Source organism: Astatotilapia calliptera, chromosome 7, assembly GCF_964374335.1.
Source record: "Astatotilapia calliptera chromosome 7, fAstCal68.1, whole genome shotgun sequence".
Classification (NCBI taxonomy): domain Eukaryota; kingdom Metazoa; phylum Chordata; class Actinopteri; order Cichliformes; family Cichlidae; genus Astatotilapia; species Astatotilapia calliptera.
The window spans coordinates 5,377,019-5,391,826 of NC_137428.1; the positions used below are offsets into that span (position 1 = coordinate 5,377,019).

Sequence of the window (14,808 nt, forward strand, 5' to 3'; positions counted from 1 at the left end):
CCAAGTTTTTAAATGTGTAAAAGTTCGCCCTCTAGTGTTCACTGCTGACAAACCAAAAATAAGATCACCAGTAAATAACAGAACGTGCTTTCCTTGGTTCTCAAAGCTGAAAACAAGTCATTTATTGTTGTTGTTGTTGTTTTTAATATATATATAATATACACTGGCAGTAAGGCATAAATAATACAGTGAGTGCAAGTTCAGTCCTGAAGCAACAGCCTGTACTTTCAGCAGCTGTTGATCAGCAGAGGCGTCCGTCTTTGGATCGTTAAGGTCATTTAATCTAACTCTGCTGCACTGTAAATCTCTAGTACTGTTATCCACACACAGACCCACGGCTGCAAGAAAAGAGAAAAATGTGAATTTCAAGCAAAAAAAAAATTACACTTGCTCTTTTTTCACTGTAAACGTGTGCTGCTGTGTTTGGTCTCACCCATGAGGCTGGCACTGAAGGTCATCGGCACAGGGGCAGTGGTCACGGGGACCCTCCTGGTCCCAGGCTAGCATATCCATCAGCAGGTTGGGGTGGCTTAGACAGGACTCCCCCTTGCCCGGTTTGGGGTTACATACTGGAAACAAAAGCTCTGATGGAAGCAGCAGTGAAAAAAATACATGAAGTTTAAAATTGCCTTTATTGAATCTTCTAAGTCATTGACTGGTCAGTCCAAATCACAATGTCTCACTTAGACTATCCCCGTTCTGACTTTGTTAGTCTTGGACTATGTTTGATTCCTAAATTCTGTCACCAAGCATTTAGAACTGGTTACAGGTTGAGATAATAACATATTACAGATTGCTTGAAAATAGCAAACAGATCCAATTAGGCACTTTAAGGTAGTCTCTCTGGTGTTCCAACCCAGATGAAACTTACCTGGTTGGAAAGCACAGCAGAGGTGTGGCCTGCAGTCACTCTGACTCTGACAGATTGTTCCCTCTGTTCCACTGGTGGCGTTCACTGTGCACTGGCCCCAAACACACATCTGATCAGAGCAGCACTCCTCATCCTTGATGCAGGGCTATGTGAGGACACGCAATCAGATATGTTAAAAAAAAGTATGTCAAGTGCATCCTTTTGGATTCATGTAGATAGCATTACATCACGGCATAAAGGGCACTTTTTTTTTTTTTTGCTTGATGCATTTTTATGTCACTTATGTTACTTTTGAACATTTTCAAGTCCAGGGGTGTGTGGAGAGGGGGGCATGGGGTGGTATTTCTATGTTATGCTACATTCCGCTTCTAATCTGCTATTTAGGAGCAAATATTGCACATATTGTAGTATACATCATTTATTTCAGAAACGTTGGTACCATTAATTAACCAAGATTATGGATTGTATTATGTAAACGATCTAAATACTTGTTTCTGCCACTTTACAATAGAAAATGTTTTATTCAAAACAAACATTCAACACAAATTATCTTTAAACTCAAGTTCAGTGCTACTTTTTGTCTACTGCACATAACATTAAAACTATGTCCAATATTTTCTATGCTGTATATTTCTAATAAAAAAAACTGCAGAAATTGCAGTTCCTCTATTGGCCACGTGAGGCTTCAAATATATAAGTCCCCATATTGTCATGGTTTGCAAGGGCAGACTGTGTGGAGATGAGAGGTGCAGACACAAGTGCAGACAAGTAGAGAAACAGGTGGAGGTTTAAACTGAAAGTGAGCCTTTCATTGGTGGCTGTAAAAAACACTGTAAAGCATTTAACGGAAGGGGAACTGAAAACACTAACAAAACCTAAACTGGGAGAAGCTAAACAAAAGAACATGAAGAACAAGCAGATGATCCAATGAGGAACAGCGGGAAACATATATACACACAGAGGGAAAGGAGGAAATGGCAAACAGGTGAGGAACACAGCTGTGACTAATCAGACAAGACCAGACAGGGAGGAAGGAAAACAGAATACACTGACACAGGACACAGACTGTCAAAGTAAAACAGGAAATACACAAACGTAGAGTCAAGGATTATCAATACGTAGCACAATGGACACAAGGGAGGCACAGTAACACAGTAACAATGCTGTCCAACTTATCAGCATTATAAAGGATGTTTACAGCTTAGAACAGAATTAGCTTCTGTGGACGTTTCTCCTAGATAACAACTGTTTGTTTGTGATTTTTCAATTTTAATTTTTTCCCCTGTATGTATTATGTTGAGACAAAGTTAGCCATGTTGTCTCTGTGACTGACAGGTTTTAGCCAAGCACTGCTAATCTGAGTGACTGAACTGAACCTCTCAACGGCAGAGCTCCTATCAGTGAGTGAAATTCCAGTATTTTATTAGTCTGTTAGCACTTATCATCCAAACCATTTATGGATGCATCCACTACTCAAACTTTCAAGCATAACTGATAAACTTGTACTCCACTCTTTTTGCCCAAATTCCTTTGTAGCTCAACAAAAACAACATGGAGGCTAAAGCTGAGCTTTCAGACCAATGGGACTGACAGTCCAGAAACCACCAGGTTAAGTTATGGTGATTACTTTTACATGCAGCCAGTCACACTGTACTGTAGCTGGAAGGTTGTTCCCTCGAAAGCTGAAAGGCAATACAACGATTAGAGGGGAAGTGTGAATCGTCTGTGGGTTCATCGTGACTAGTGATGCTGTACTTGAAGCAAAGACACTGATTATAGTAGCTCATCGCAACCACAAAAGACAACACTAACTGTCTCCCCACCATGTCTGTTGGGATACAGGGGAGGCATTTGGAGTTCTCAATCTCATACAGGCAGTATTTCAGGTTGCCACAGTCCTCGTCCACCATGCATTCCTGTGGGATGAGAAAAATGAATTACAAATATATGAAGTGATGAAGAACCTAACAGAAGTATTTATATAGTTTTAGATAAGAAATACATGCATCTTGAAAATAATCTCATCTCACAATGGATATCATTATCAAGAAGCACTCAGCCAAACAGAATTCAGTGTAGCTGAGTGCTATTTGCCTGTATCACAATAACAGTCGTACGTTATTCCACTGCACCCCCACATAATGACTTCCCGGTATCTGCTGGGTCCATCTCCATGCAAACTGCATTAAGGATAACATCAGTGGCATCCGAATGCAACAGAAGGGCTGGGTCTCTAGAGTATCCCCTCCTTCTGTCCTCTACACTTGATTTGCACTCCAGCATGTTGAAGGTAAAGAAATTATCTTCAAATATGTGCCCTTTCTAGGATGACTCACAGAAAGAAACGGTGCTTAAAAGAAAACACAATTTTTTTTAATGCCTGAAACAATCTGGGCTTTTAAGACCAAGCTGGAAATATTATAAACTTGTTGTTAAATGATGCTAACTGTGAGTTTGTTGCAGGAACACCGTGTACACCATGCAACAAAGCGACAAATATTGTGCATGCTGAAAAATGCGCTTTTAAGGGTGGATTTTCCAGCAGAGGAAGTTAACAAGTCTTTATGCTAATGAGATATTTGAGATTTAGTTTGAGTTGTTTCCAGTGGTGAGAGGAAACAGTGCATGCCAAAAACCATCCCAGCCACATGGGTGGATTTCTCTGATTTATCTTTGAAAGTGTGGCCTGTGAAAGTTTAACACAGGAAGCAAACAAAGAACATCTTTAAACCAGACCTCCTTTCCCACTGTAAATTTAGATTTCAGTTTTCTTGCCCGAAAGCGTTATTACTGTCTGCGTTTCTACCTCATCAATACAGGAAAACAGGTCAAATGAAGCTAAAAGGTTAGATATTAATCACACATTACAGAGTCCTGGTTTTATTTGTGAGGAATGGATGACTTAAAGTTCCTCTATGATCCTTTTCTGGGGGTTTCTTCTTTATATTTTTCTGAGGAAATGTAACATGACAAAGTTGCAAAGCTTGGAAATCAACTGTTATTTTTTGCAGGTCGGGCAGTCAAGTTCAGCAGATTTCAGATGCCAGCTCTCATCAGCTGGCGGCTTAGCAGATTCTATTCTGCTCATCCTATTAGCAAGTCTTATAGGAGCGTGCTATTTTGCTGCAAGCTGCTTTGTCACCCACCACCACCCCATATTGTTCAACCTGTTTGCGCTATTTGTCGGTTGTCTGCTTTGTTCTGTGGGCAATCCTTGCTTGCCTGCAGTGTTGACCTTTCTCTCCCTGCATTTGTGTACATTTGTGTGTTTCCCAGAGCCATGGCTACACAACTGTTATCACTGGTTCCCTGGATTGTGCACTTGTCCCATCCACCATGGCGCCAGCTCTTCCGCCTACACTCTACAGATTGTTTATAATATAATTCATACTCTTTAGTGTTAATTTTTTTGTGTTTTCAAGTTAACACCTTAGAATTGTGCTGTGCTCCAGATTTCCTCCTTGTGTGCCAGGAATTCCACACAGTATTTTATTGTTTTGCTCTCTAGTCTGCTTGTTTGTTTTCACCACTCTCCTACAATGTCTCTCCTCTCTGGCTTTGCCTCTGAAAATTCCACTTCACATTATGAATTGGTGAATAAACCTTGTCAACTGCTTTTCTTGTGTCCCGTCCTGCTTCGGTTAAATCATAACAGTAGGAGGATCTTGCTGCTGTTCCCCCTCCTCTTAGGCTTTCTACGTATGATTTTCAAATGGCGGGGAGGTCCCAGAAATGCCACCAAATATAAATGTCTGAAAATGGAGAAACAATCCTAGGTTTGTCTGAAGTGCTCCTGGCAGAAGCTCAGTTATTCTCTCACACAGCTTAATACAATTTGTCTTCTCATTACTTATCTATCTTACAAGTTGACACAAAGGCACGGTTTCTGCCTAGTAGCTCTTTCAGCACACTCACAAGCAAAGAGTGAACAAAGAGGGAGCGCATGCCTTGCAGTTTTATTGGCAACTGACATTTTCTAAGAATGCTGCACTGCTACTTAACGAGTTAGGTAGAGAACTCATGCCAACGCAGTGTCTTAGCTGGGCTAGGTAACCCATCAGAAAATTCAGCAGCAGAAATGGAGGTATGCAGAATCAGGGTAAAAAGAGCACAGACCAGAGTTATGAAACCACAAAGGAGCAAAATACGGGACATTTAACGCAACAGCTGAAATGTAGTAGCCACAGTTGTCTGCAACGCTTTGTAGCAACAATAAGGCATTTGACTGACAATTGTTATGGACAGCAGTGCTGTAGGAAATTATCTAGACCCTCTATTCACTTAAATCACATTAATCGCAGACTGCCTCTACTCATCCAAAAAGCATCCACATTTTAACCAAATGTTTCCACATTTTAGCTTACATGTGCTTTTCTTCAACTCCCCATGCGCTGACTAATTTTTTTTTCTGAAGCAGCAACAGTGCCATGCGATTAACTGACTCTACTCTACTGTGACTTAACAAATAAGGTTAAATACATATGGCATTAGTTGTTTAATTTGTTTGCTTGTTTGTTTTAGTAGTTTCTTTACAAAAGTACAGTTTTTTGGCTTACAATCTTCCTTGCTTCCTTGGCATTTTTTCCTCTATTAACATAACCACCATCTGTACAGCTGCCAGGAAAGAAAAAGATCAAAACCACCACCGTAAAGTAAAGAGCAGGCAGCAAGCAGCAGCAGCAACCTCAATCCAAACTGGCCTCCTCTTGGTGAAAACTATGAAAAGTATATGGTAGGTTTCTTTGCTGGATGAGATCATTCTTTTTTTTGAAAAAACGTATTAATACAATGGTCCCATGGTTTCAAAAACCTCTCTTTCTCTCTGTCTCGTCTTACAAATGTGGAATATTTCCCAAACTGAAGGAAAATGCATCTGAAATCAAGCACTCTAAAAGCTGATAAATATTTAAAATAATACTGACAGATTCTCATTGGAATGTAATAAAAAAGAGGCTTGAGCTTTTATCTGTTTCCAAAAGGCAGCCTGTAAACTTTCCATCGCTTTGAAAAGAGGTCTGAAACTAAGTGAGTTGGATTTTGTGTTTCTCCAAAATATTTCCAGAATCCCAACTTGATACAAGCCAAAATGTTAAACTATTAATCTCAGTACAAAATACTGACTCACATAAAAATAGCAGCTTCATGGCAGCATCGGGAAAATGTGGACACAGAAGAAAAAGACAAAACCTTGTTTAAAACTTGGTTTAGGTTTAGGTCTGGATCAAGGACAAGAGGTAAAAGACTCACATGATTCATGTTGTTCCACTGGCTGGAGATCTCCATATGAACATGGGACAAATGAGTCTCCCCAGTGTTGTTGTTAGTGTCCTATAAAAACAGTAAGGGGGTGAAATACTGTATCAGACCTGGGGAAGAAAAACAACTTTTCTTTTCTTACCAATTAATCCTAAACCCACTCAGACACTGTAGACTGAAGTGAATGGCTTGTGTGCGAAAGTTACACGGTAATGAGTGAATCCCTACCTTGTCAGTTCTGTCTAGCACCTTAACTGCTTTGTCTCCGTTCTTTATCACCATCGTAGTCTCATTGTGGTAGTTAGGACCCAGCTCCAGTGAGCCTGAAGAGGATTTTGCACTCTCTGTAGTGATCTGTTGGAAGGAAAATTAGGGTAAATCTTAAATAAAGAGCAGCATATGTTATACTGTACATCTGTTGTTCATATTTTGGAAAATATGGATCCTTAAGGGGGCTATAAAAATGGATAGTTTGCATTCTCTGCTTGATGCAACAGGGAAACCTCCCAGTAGCCCAGAAATGATTAAAACCAGACGCTCACTGACATCAGGAAATGTATCGGACCTGCTGAAATTCAATTCTTGGGAAGGAAAATAACAAACACAAGGTACTGAAGGCTGTCTAGAAAAAGCTGTTTGTATGAAGTTCTTGCAGGAGCTCTTCCATATTGCCTTTTCTTTTATTGAACTGAGTGTCTGGCCGGGAAATCTCTATTTTAAGCAAATACTATCATGATGAGTGACGGTGGTACTCAGCACGGCGTGGGTCAGATTTAAAGCAGACACGGAAACTATGTGTCTGCTAAAAGTAACTGAGCATTAAAATAATTTGAAACACTTTTTTATCCCCCTGCTTTCTAATAAAACTGTCGCGTATTTACTTTAATATGGACACATTGGATTTCTCTGCCAGTCAGCACTGGCTTTATATGAATGGATAAAATATGACGCCAACCTGGTCCACTGCCTCCTCCAGTATGTGCTGAGTGTCCTCCATCAACTCCTCTACCTCTCGGAACATATCGGTCAAGCTGACCGGCCCCCGCTCCAGGCTCTCCCGCGGGAACAAGGTCCCGCTCCTCGCCGTGCCGACGGCTGCCCACAGAAAGCACAAACCCCGGAACACCGACAGCTGCGCGATGCCGGACATCTTTCCTTCTCTTCCACCTAGTCTGTCTACCGAGCAGCACACGGGTGTGACGCACGCAGGGCACACAGCTGGACACAGCTGGATCCGTTTTATTTGGAAAGTATGAGGAGCGCAGCAGCAGCGGTGGTGAGGGGGAGGCGGAGGAGGGGAGGAAGGTGGGGGGGGGGGGGGGGGGGTATTAGCAGGATCAGGTTTAATGGGGTGGAAAAAGTTCACGCTGCATTTCGTGATTTAAACGTCAAACACAGGCGAGTGGCCTTTATAAAGACATAAATGTGAACCGGACTGTAAAACAAACAGAAGTAAAGGCTGACAGACGAATGCCAGATGTGATCTGTAGAGGCAAGTTCCCACGTAGGCCTGCGCTTAATCACCGGTCACTTCAGTGGAGCTGACAGCAAGAAATACACATCATGTCAGACAGCTTTAGTGAAGGTCTGCCCGTTCTTTTGAAAATCGAGACAAAGTTTGGACTCTTTTGCACAATCCTACAGAAAAAAAGATTTGATTTTAGTTATATTTATGTGATGAAGAGCAACTCGATGTTTCATTACTGATACTGTGTAGCTTGGATACTTAGTCTCCTCAGTTTATGAGGCTTAATTTGAGGTTTTTCGTTCATTTCTGAGTGTTGGTTCTGGTTTGATCTTATTACCCTGATGATGAGTTTTAGTATTATAATTTTGGGTTAATGTCTTTATTATTATTATTATTATTATTATTATTATTATTATTATTATTATTAGTAGTAGTAGTAGTAGTAGTAGTATTAATAATATAATAGTAGTATAATATTATATTACATTATTATAGTAGTATAATAATATAATAGAGTAGTAGTAGTAGAGGTCGGCTCTCCAGTGCCTCCCTCCGTCTGGTTTTAGTCCCTTTGTGTTCTTTTGTCTGTAACTTTTTATGTCTTTTATTATGTTTTGGTTATTTCCTGTTTTATGTTGAAGGTTAGTTTTACTTCCGGTCTCTTTCTTCCTATGTTTCCTTGACTGTTATCGTCTGCTGTCAGGTGATTCCTCCCGTGTCCTGTTGTCTAATCAGTCCTGTTTGTGTATATAGTCTTGTGTTACTCCTGCATGTCTAAGTCTCTTGTTTGTGGGTTTTAGATTTCACCTGTTGGACTTTGTATTTTAAGAAACGCTTACCTTTTCTTAAAATATCCCTCGCTGTTCTCCTATATGTTTCACATATTCAGATGGTTATGGCATCTTTTAGTTACATTTGTTTCAGTCTTGCCTTGTATTTTTGACTGTGTTTCCTCCTGCTGGAGTCTTTGTTCTTACTGCTTTTAGATCAGTCTGTATTCTGGGTTACCTACCTTAGCCACCTGAGCTGATTGCACCCACTCAAAATGATGCTTGGGGTTCCCCCAGAGAAGCAAGTTTCACAACTTGGCAACCATCTTGGATCAACTCCAGGTGTCTGAGAGCTTTATTTTTTGTCCGGAGGTTAAATATTTGGTGATTCTGCCCCCAAAATGAGATTTAAAAGAACAACTTCCTGGTCAGATTATTCTTTTGCACATTACACATGAGGTTTCACAACTTTACACGTCCTGAAACAACTGTGAACCTCAGTACATTGTGCACATATGTCAGTACAATAAAGTGACTGTCTGATTGTACAGGGTGTATTAAAAAAGCATCATCCGATTTCAAAGTGCTTTGATTCCACAGCCGTTCACCAATAAAGACCAAACACGTTCTGTTGGAAGGAGTACTGTTTGTGAGTTTCACATGGTTACCGGTAGGTAGCATAACAACAGCTGCGGCTACAGTGACTCCAATCTTACTTGCAGAAATATGAAACAAGTTTGAATATAGTACAGACATATGCTGTGTGGTCTGTTTCTATGTGTTAGCCCTGCGACAGACTGGGTGTATCCTGCCTCTTTCTCTCCGACAGCCAGTATAGGCTCCAGCCCCCCAACTACCCTGAATTGGAGAAGTGGAAGAGAATGGATGGACATACTGTGTATCCAGAGGGGTACGGCATACATCACGTGTGAACACTGTAAGTTTTTTGTATGTAAAAATATAGTCAAGTATTTTAAAGTTTACTGCAAGCTTCACTCTTTCATAAAGTTCTTTGTATGTGTAACACTTTTACCACCGGCTCGTGTGACAAGACTCCCCCCTTATGCCCTCGGGTGCAGTCTTGACTCTACTTAAACATTCTGTGATAAAAGATACATCTCGAAAAATAAATATCAGTCTAAGGTTCATATGATTCTCGTGTCTACACAGACAAGCGGAGGCTAAGGAAATACACTTAACCGATTAAGGCTAATACATGTGAATACTCAAATGATAAGACACCATGCAATAAACCCAACACAGGATCTCAGGGTTAGAAAATGTATTAAACAATTGCAGGAAATTCACATCCAACCCTTTTTTTCTTCATGAAAAAAACACATATACAAAACATACAATAAACCCCCGGGGGATAGATTTTAGTATTTTTTCCCTTAACCTGTCCAATGTTATTCTTTCCCCAGAGTGCACTCTTAGTTTATTTTTGTTGTTGGCGCGCTTTAGTTGGAGCTCTTAATAATAACAACAATACCTCCGAGTATCCGTGATGTCTCCACCTCCTCCGATGAATAACTCGCTCGTTGTGGTAGCAACCGTCTCCACTCGCGGCAGCGAGCAACGAATCTCCGGTTCCTTAGATAGCAGCAAATCATCCACGGTTAGCGACTCTCTCCCGAGACAACTCTCAAACTCCGTCTCTTCGCTCCGGCGGAATCTCCGTTAGCCAGGACCGTGGCGTTAGCCTAGCTCCAGCTAGCCAACGTAGCCAAACGTGCCTCGTGCTTAGCCAAGCACAAAAGATACGGGAAGCCCGGCTCAAACGCTCCGAATGATTACCGGGAAGTCCGCAGACAGGTGATATGTTGTTGCCGAACAACTTTGGTGACATAAGCAGTCCCGAAGTCCGTGCTTCGTCTATGCCATTTTAGTAATCCTCCTTTTTCTCCTCTCTTCCTCCCGAGTCTCTTTCCCCCGGAAGTCATCTGCAAGTCATGACCTCTCGTGACGTAGCATATAAGACAAGTTACACCTCCTCTCTTTTAACAGACATTCACATTCCATGAAATTATGTTTTTTCACACACGATTTATGCATTTTAATACAAACATTTATATCACATATTTATACCACTCTTAACCTCACCATGAACAATTATTTTCTCTTTAACTTATTCTCATGAAAACAAAATAAATACCACTGATATTTATCAGAGTATTACACTCTCCCCCCACCAAAGAAAAGCATGCCCTCATGACTTTGTACCTTGAAAACATAAACCATTATGGCACAACAGGTGAGTAAAACACACAACTAAGCAAAGATGGATGTACCTATCCACTTATAAAAACAAGAGACATATTTCACTGTAGTGGCGGCTACCACACTGGGATGACCTGGTTCATTATAAGTTAACCTCAAAGGAGCCCTCTTTAACCTCTGAGGTCTGGTCTTAATGTCAAAGTCAGGATTAGTCTCAGAGTTAAATCCAGTATCTTCTTCTTGCGAAATAAGGTCTGCATTCAGTGTTTTCTCTTTCCCTGCCTCCTCAGGATTCTCGCAAGTATCAGGTGATTCGGCTTCGGTGATCTCAACAGACTCAGATTCATTTACACTGTCCGTCTCAGGTTCCTCTACACATTCCTGTGTTACTCCCAGCCCAACTGTTTTTGGTTGTTCAGCTACGTCGCTTAAGGAAATACCCAAATCCAGACTGAATGGTTCCAGAGTATCACTATCCATGTTGCACCTGAGAGGTTCAACAGTCAGATCACACCAAAGGCCAAAATCCTCATCTTCGGAGTCAGTGTACTCTTTCTCATCTTTATCACTGGGTGTGACTCCTTCCCTTTCAGAGTCTTTATCTGCCGTTCTCTGCGATAGTGTCTTTTCCTTTCCAGGCTTGTCTGTGCATTCTTTCTGTTTCCTCCATCGCAAGACTCTCCTTGTAGGGGTGAGATCCGTATGGGATGCAGAGTCTAGACATATCCTCTCCCCAAGAGGCAGAAAGTGATTTCGATGGAGGATCTTGATTGGTCCATCACCATCTTCAGGTTTCAACCGGAACACTGGTAGGTTCGGCATCTTGCTTTCCACAACATATGGTTTTGACGCCCAGCGATCGGCCAGTTTATGCTTCCCCTGTAACCCGAGGTTTCGTAGCAAGACTCTGTCTCCAGGTAACAACTGTGTGAACCTGATTCTTTTGTCATACCGCTGCTTATTGTTCTCATTCTGTTTGGCCGCGACGGACTCTGCTAGTTCATAGGCAGCCTTCAACTCCTTCCTCAGGTCAGAAACGTACTTGAGGTAAGTTTTCTGTGGTGTGCCATCACTAGAAGTCTCGAAACACAAATCCACAGGTAACCTAGCTTCACGCCCAAACATAAGGAAATAAGGAGAGAAACCTGTAGCTTCATTTGGAGTGCAATTATAAGCATGAACCAAATGAACGACGTGCTGACTCCATTTTTTCTTTCTGTTCGGTTCCAGGGTCCCCAACATGTCCAACAACGTCCTATTAAATCTCTCGGGTTGAGGGTCTCCTTGAGGATGATAGGGCGTCGTTCTTGACTTTTCAACTCCAAGCGAACTCAACACTTCATGAACAAGACGACTTTCAAAATCTCTGCCCTGATCACTGTGCATCCTCCGTGGCAGTCCGTAATGAACGAAATACTTCTCCAGCAACACCTTTGCAACCGTAGAGGCTCTCTGGTCTTTTGTTGGAAAAGCTTGAGCATAACGAGTGAAGTTTTCTCTCTGCATGAGTTTGATGTCGGATGCAGTAAGAGCACCCAGCACACTATTAAAACCACAGAGGACAAACCATTTCGGGAGAGGTCTCGTCGGTTGCCACCTGCTGACGTAGAGGCATTGAGACAGCATCTAGCGCAGCTAAAAACTGCTGGTGTTATTACAGAGTCACGCAGTCCTTATGCCTCACCCATTGTGGTCGTGAGAAAGAAGAATGGGAAAATAAGGATGTGTGTGGATTTTCGGACCCTAAACCGCCACACCACTCCCGACCAATACACGGTGCCAAGAATTGAAGATGCTTTGGCATGTCTCAGTGGAAGCAAGTGGTTCAGTGTGCTTGACCTTCGGAGTGGATACTATCAAGTGCCCATGGCAGACTCCGACAAGGAAAAGACAGCTTTCATTTGCCCGGCTGGATTCTTCCAATTTGAAAGAATGCCACAGGGAGTGACAGGGGCTCCCGCTACATTTCAGCGGGTAATGGAACAAACTGTTGGAGACATGAACTTGCTTGAGGTGTTGGTCTATCTCGACAATCTCATTGTGTTTGGAGCCACACTTGAGGAGCATGAGATCCGGTTGCTGAAGGTGCTTGACCGTCTAAAGGACGAAGGACTGAAGCTGTCACTGGATAAATGTCAGTTTTGTCAGGTTGTCAGCCACCCACCCCCAGAAGAGCCCCGGGCTAACCCCCTGTCACCAACCGAATTAATGGCCGGAAATCCGAGAAGGGGCGCCGGTCTCATCGGCTTGATGAAGGACGCCTTTCAGCCTCACCAGCAAGCTCTCCAGCCTCACCAGCCCGCAGTGGTTGACAAGAAAATGGTGGAAAAATGCTGGAAACTCATGGATAAGGTGGTGCATCTGTGCGAGAACCCCAAGGTGGCGTTGAAGAGCAATCTGCCCTACATCCCGGATCTTTTGCCGAATACCTACCAGCATTTACGCACCATTCTGTCCAGGTATGAGGGCAAAATAGAGATCCTCGGCGAGAACGAGTATTTCCGCGTGGTCATCGACAACTTGACGAACAAGACGAAGCAGACCATGAGTCTTTTTAAGGAGGCCAAGAAGAGGATGTACGAGGAGAACTCCCAGCCCAGGCAAAACCTTACCAAGCTATCTCTGATCTTCAGTCACATGCTAGCGGAGTTAAAAGCCATCTTCCCCAATGGCCTATTTCAGGGCGACAACTTCAGGATTACCAAAGCTGATGCTGCTGAATTCTGGAGAAGGTCATTCAGGGACAAGACCATAGTGCCATGGAGGACATTTCGGCAGGCTCTTCATGAGTTTCACCCTATTAGCTCAGGTCTGGAGGCCATGGCGCTCAAATCCACTATCGACCTCACCTGTAACGACTACATCTCCGTCTTCGAGTTTGACATCTTTACAAGGCTCTTTCAGCCATGGTCATCTCTTCTAAGGAACTGGAGCAGCCTGGCTGTTACACACCCTGGTTATATAGCCTTCTTAACCTATGATGAGATGAAGGCTCGACTGCACAGGTTCATCCGCATACCTGGCAGCTATATTTTCAGGCTGAGCTGCACTCGGCTGGGCCAGTGGGTAATTGGCTATGTGACAGATGATGGGAACATCCTGCAGACCATCCCGCATAACAAACCACTCTTCCAAGCACTCATTGATGGATACAGAGAGGGATTCTATCTTTTCCCAGATGGCCGTGTACGGAACCCAGACCTTACAGGGTTGTGTGAACCGTCTCCACAGGACCACATCAAAGTTACTCAGGAATCGGAGGGTCAGGGCTGCCCGTTTAGCCGATGTGAGATTAAAGGCACAGAGCCTATTGTAGTGGACCCCTTTCACCCGAAGGCCACTGGGGCTTCCTTTGCTGGTTTCCAGGGGTCGAGCAGAGCAGAAGCCGCAGGCAAGGAAGAGGAAAAGGATGATCGGCTGGAAGACCAGCAACTTGTCATGATCAGGCTGGCCTGCACCAAAGTGGAGCGCCCTCCGTCTCCAGTGTCTCAGCTGCCTCCGGTGCCTCTGCGACTGGACCTCTTACAGCAGAGGTCCTCCACCTCCCATAGTGCACTGAGTCAGGGAGCCACAGTCAAAATGGTAGCCACTCACAGGGACAAGCCTCTACCTCTGCCTCCAGCACTGAGAGAGCCTCCCCCTCCTCCCCCACCGGAGCGCCCCTCCCTGGTCGGCCAGGAATCCAGACTCGAAAGGAGACCCCTCCCCTCCACCCTGGACCAGCCAGCCTGGGCAGCAAACTACATGGTGCCACGCCCTGCAACGAAGGCCCCACCACAACAGGGCTATATGGCGCTGTCTTTAAGGGAAAAATATAGATCTTGAGTTGTTAGAAATACCGGCAGATCAACAAACATGCTCAGACCTTCCGGCAGTGAGGTGGGGGACAGAGACTCTGAGGACCCCCAGGATTACGAATCCATGTGTAACATCCAGGCCCAGGCCGGCTCGTCGGAGACGACGCAGAACTCTGAGCTACCATCCTCAGCATTCAGCTGTTCCGCAGGACAAAAAGGAGGAGGCCAGTGTGGAGGATGTTTACGAGTATGACTTTCCCAGACCAGTGGTCCCTCCTGCCCCCGCCAGAAGAGCCCTGTCAGATATCGGCGGCCCTTCTGCAGCCTTCAGCAATCTCAACATAGACTCTGCAGTAGATCCCAGTATGTTTGTAGCAGGCGGCGATCCCGGACGAGCCCCCAAAAATGTAACACTTTTACCACCGG

At 43.5% G+C, this 14,808-nt stretch overlaps 1 protein-coding gene and 1 pseudogene across 2 annotated transcripts; one reads left to right on the forward strand and one right to left on the reverse strand.

Moving 5' to 3' along the window:
• Positions 1-88: 88 nt before the first annotated feature.
• Positions 89-7,412, reverse strand: dkk3b (dickkopf WNT signaling pathway inhibitor 3b). Its single transcript, XM_026172652.2, has 7 exons — positions 7,083-7,412; positions 6,356-6,481; positions 6,119-6,199; positions 2,695-2,787; positions 872-1,016; positions 434-584; positions 89-338 (listed from the first exon to the last, which is right to left on the reverse strand). Exons 1-7 carry the CDS (start codon positions 7,275-7,277, stop codon positions 317-319), a joined length of 813 nt encoding a protein of 270 aa, XP_026028437.2. The 5' UTR covers positions 7,278-7,412; the 3' UTR covers positions 89-316.
• Positions 7,413-12,793: 5,381 nt separating this feature from the next.
• On the forward strand, positions 12,794-14,560 carry LOC113025171 (E3 ubiquitin-protein ligase CBL pseudogene; annotated as a pseudogene). Its single transcript, XR_013910269.1, has one exon. The product of XR_013910269.1 is annotated as an E3 ubiquitin-protein ligase CBL pseudogene (transcript).
• Positions 14,561-14,808: the final 248 nt, after the last annotated feature.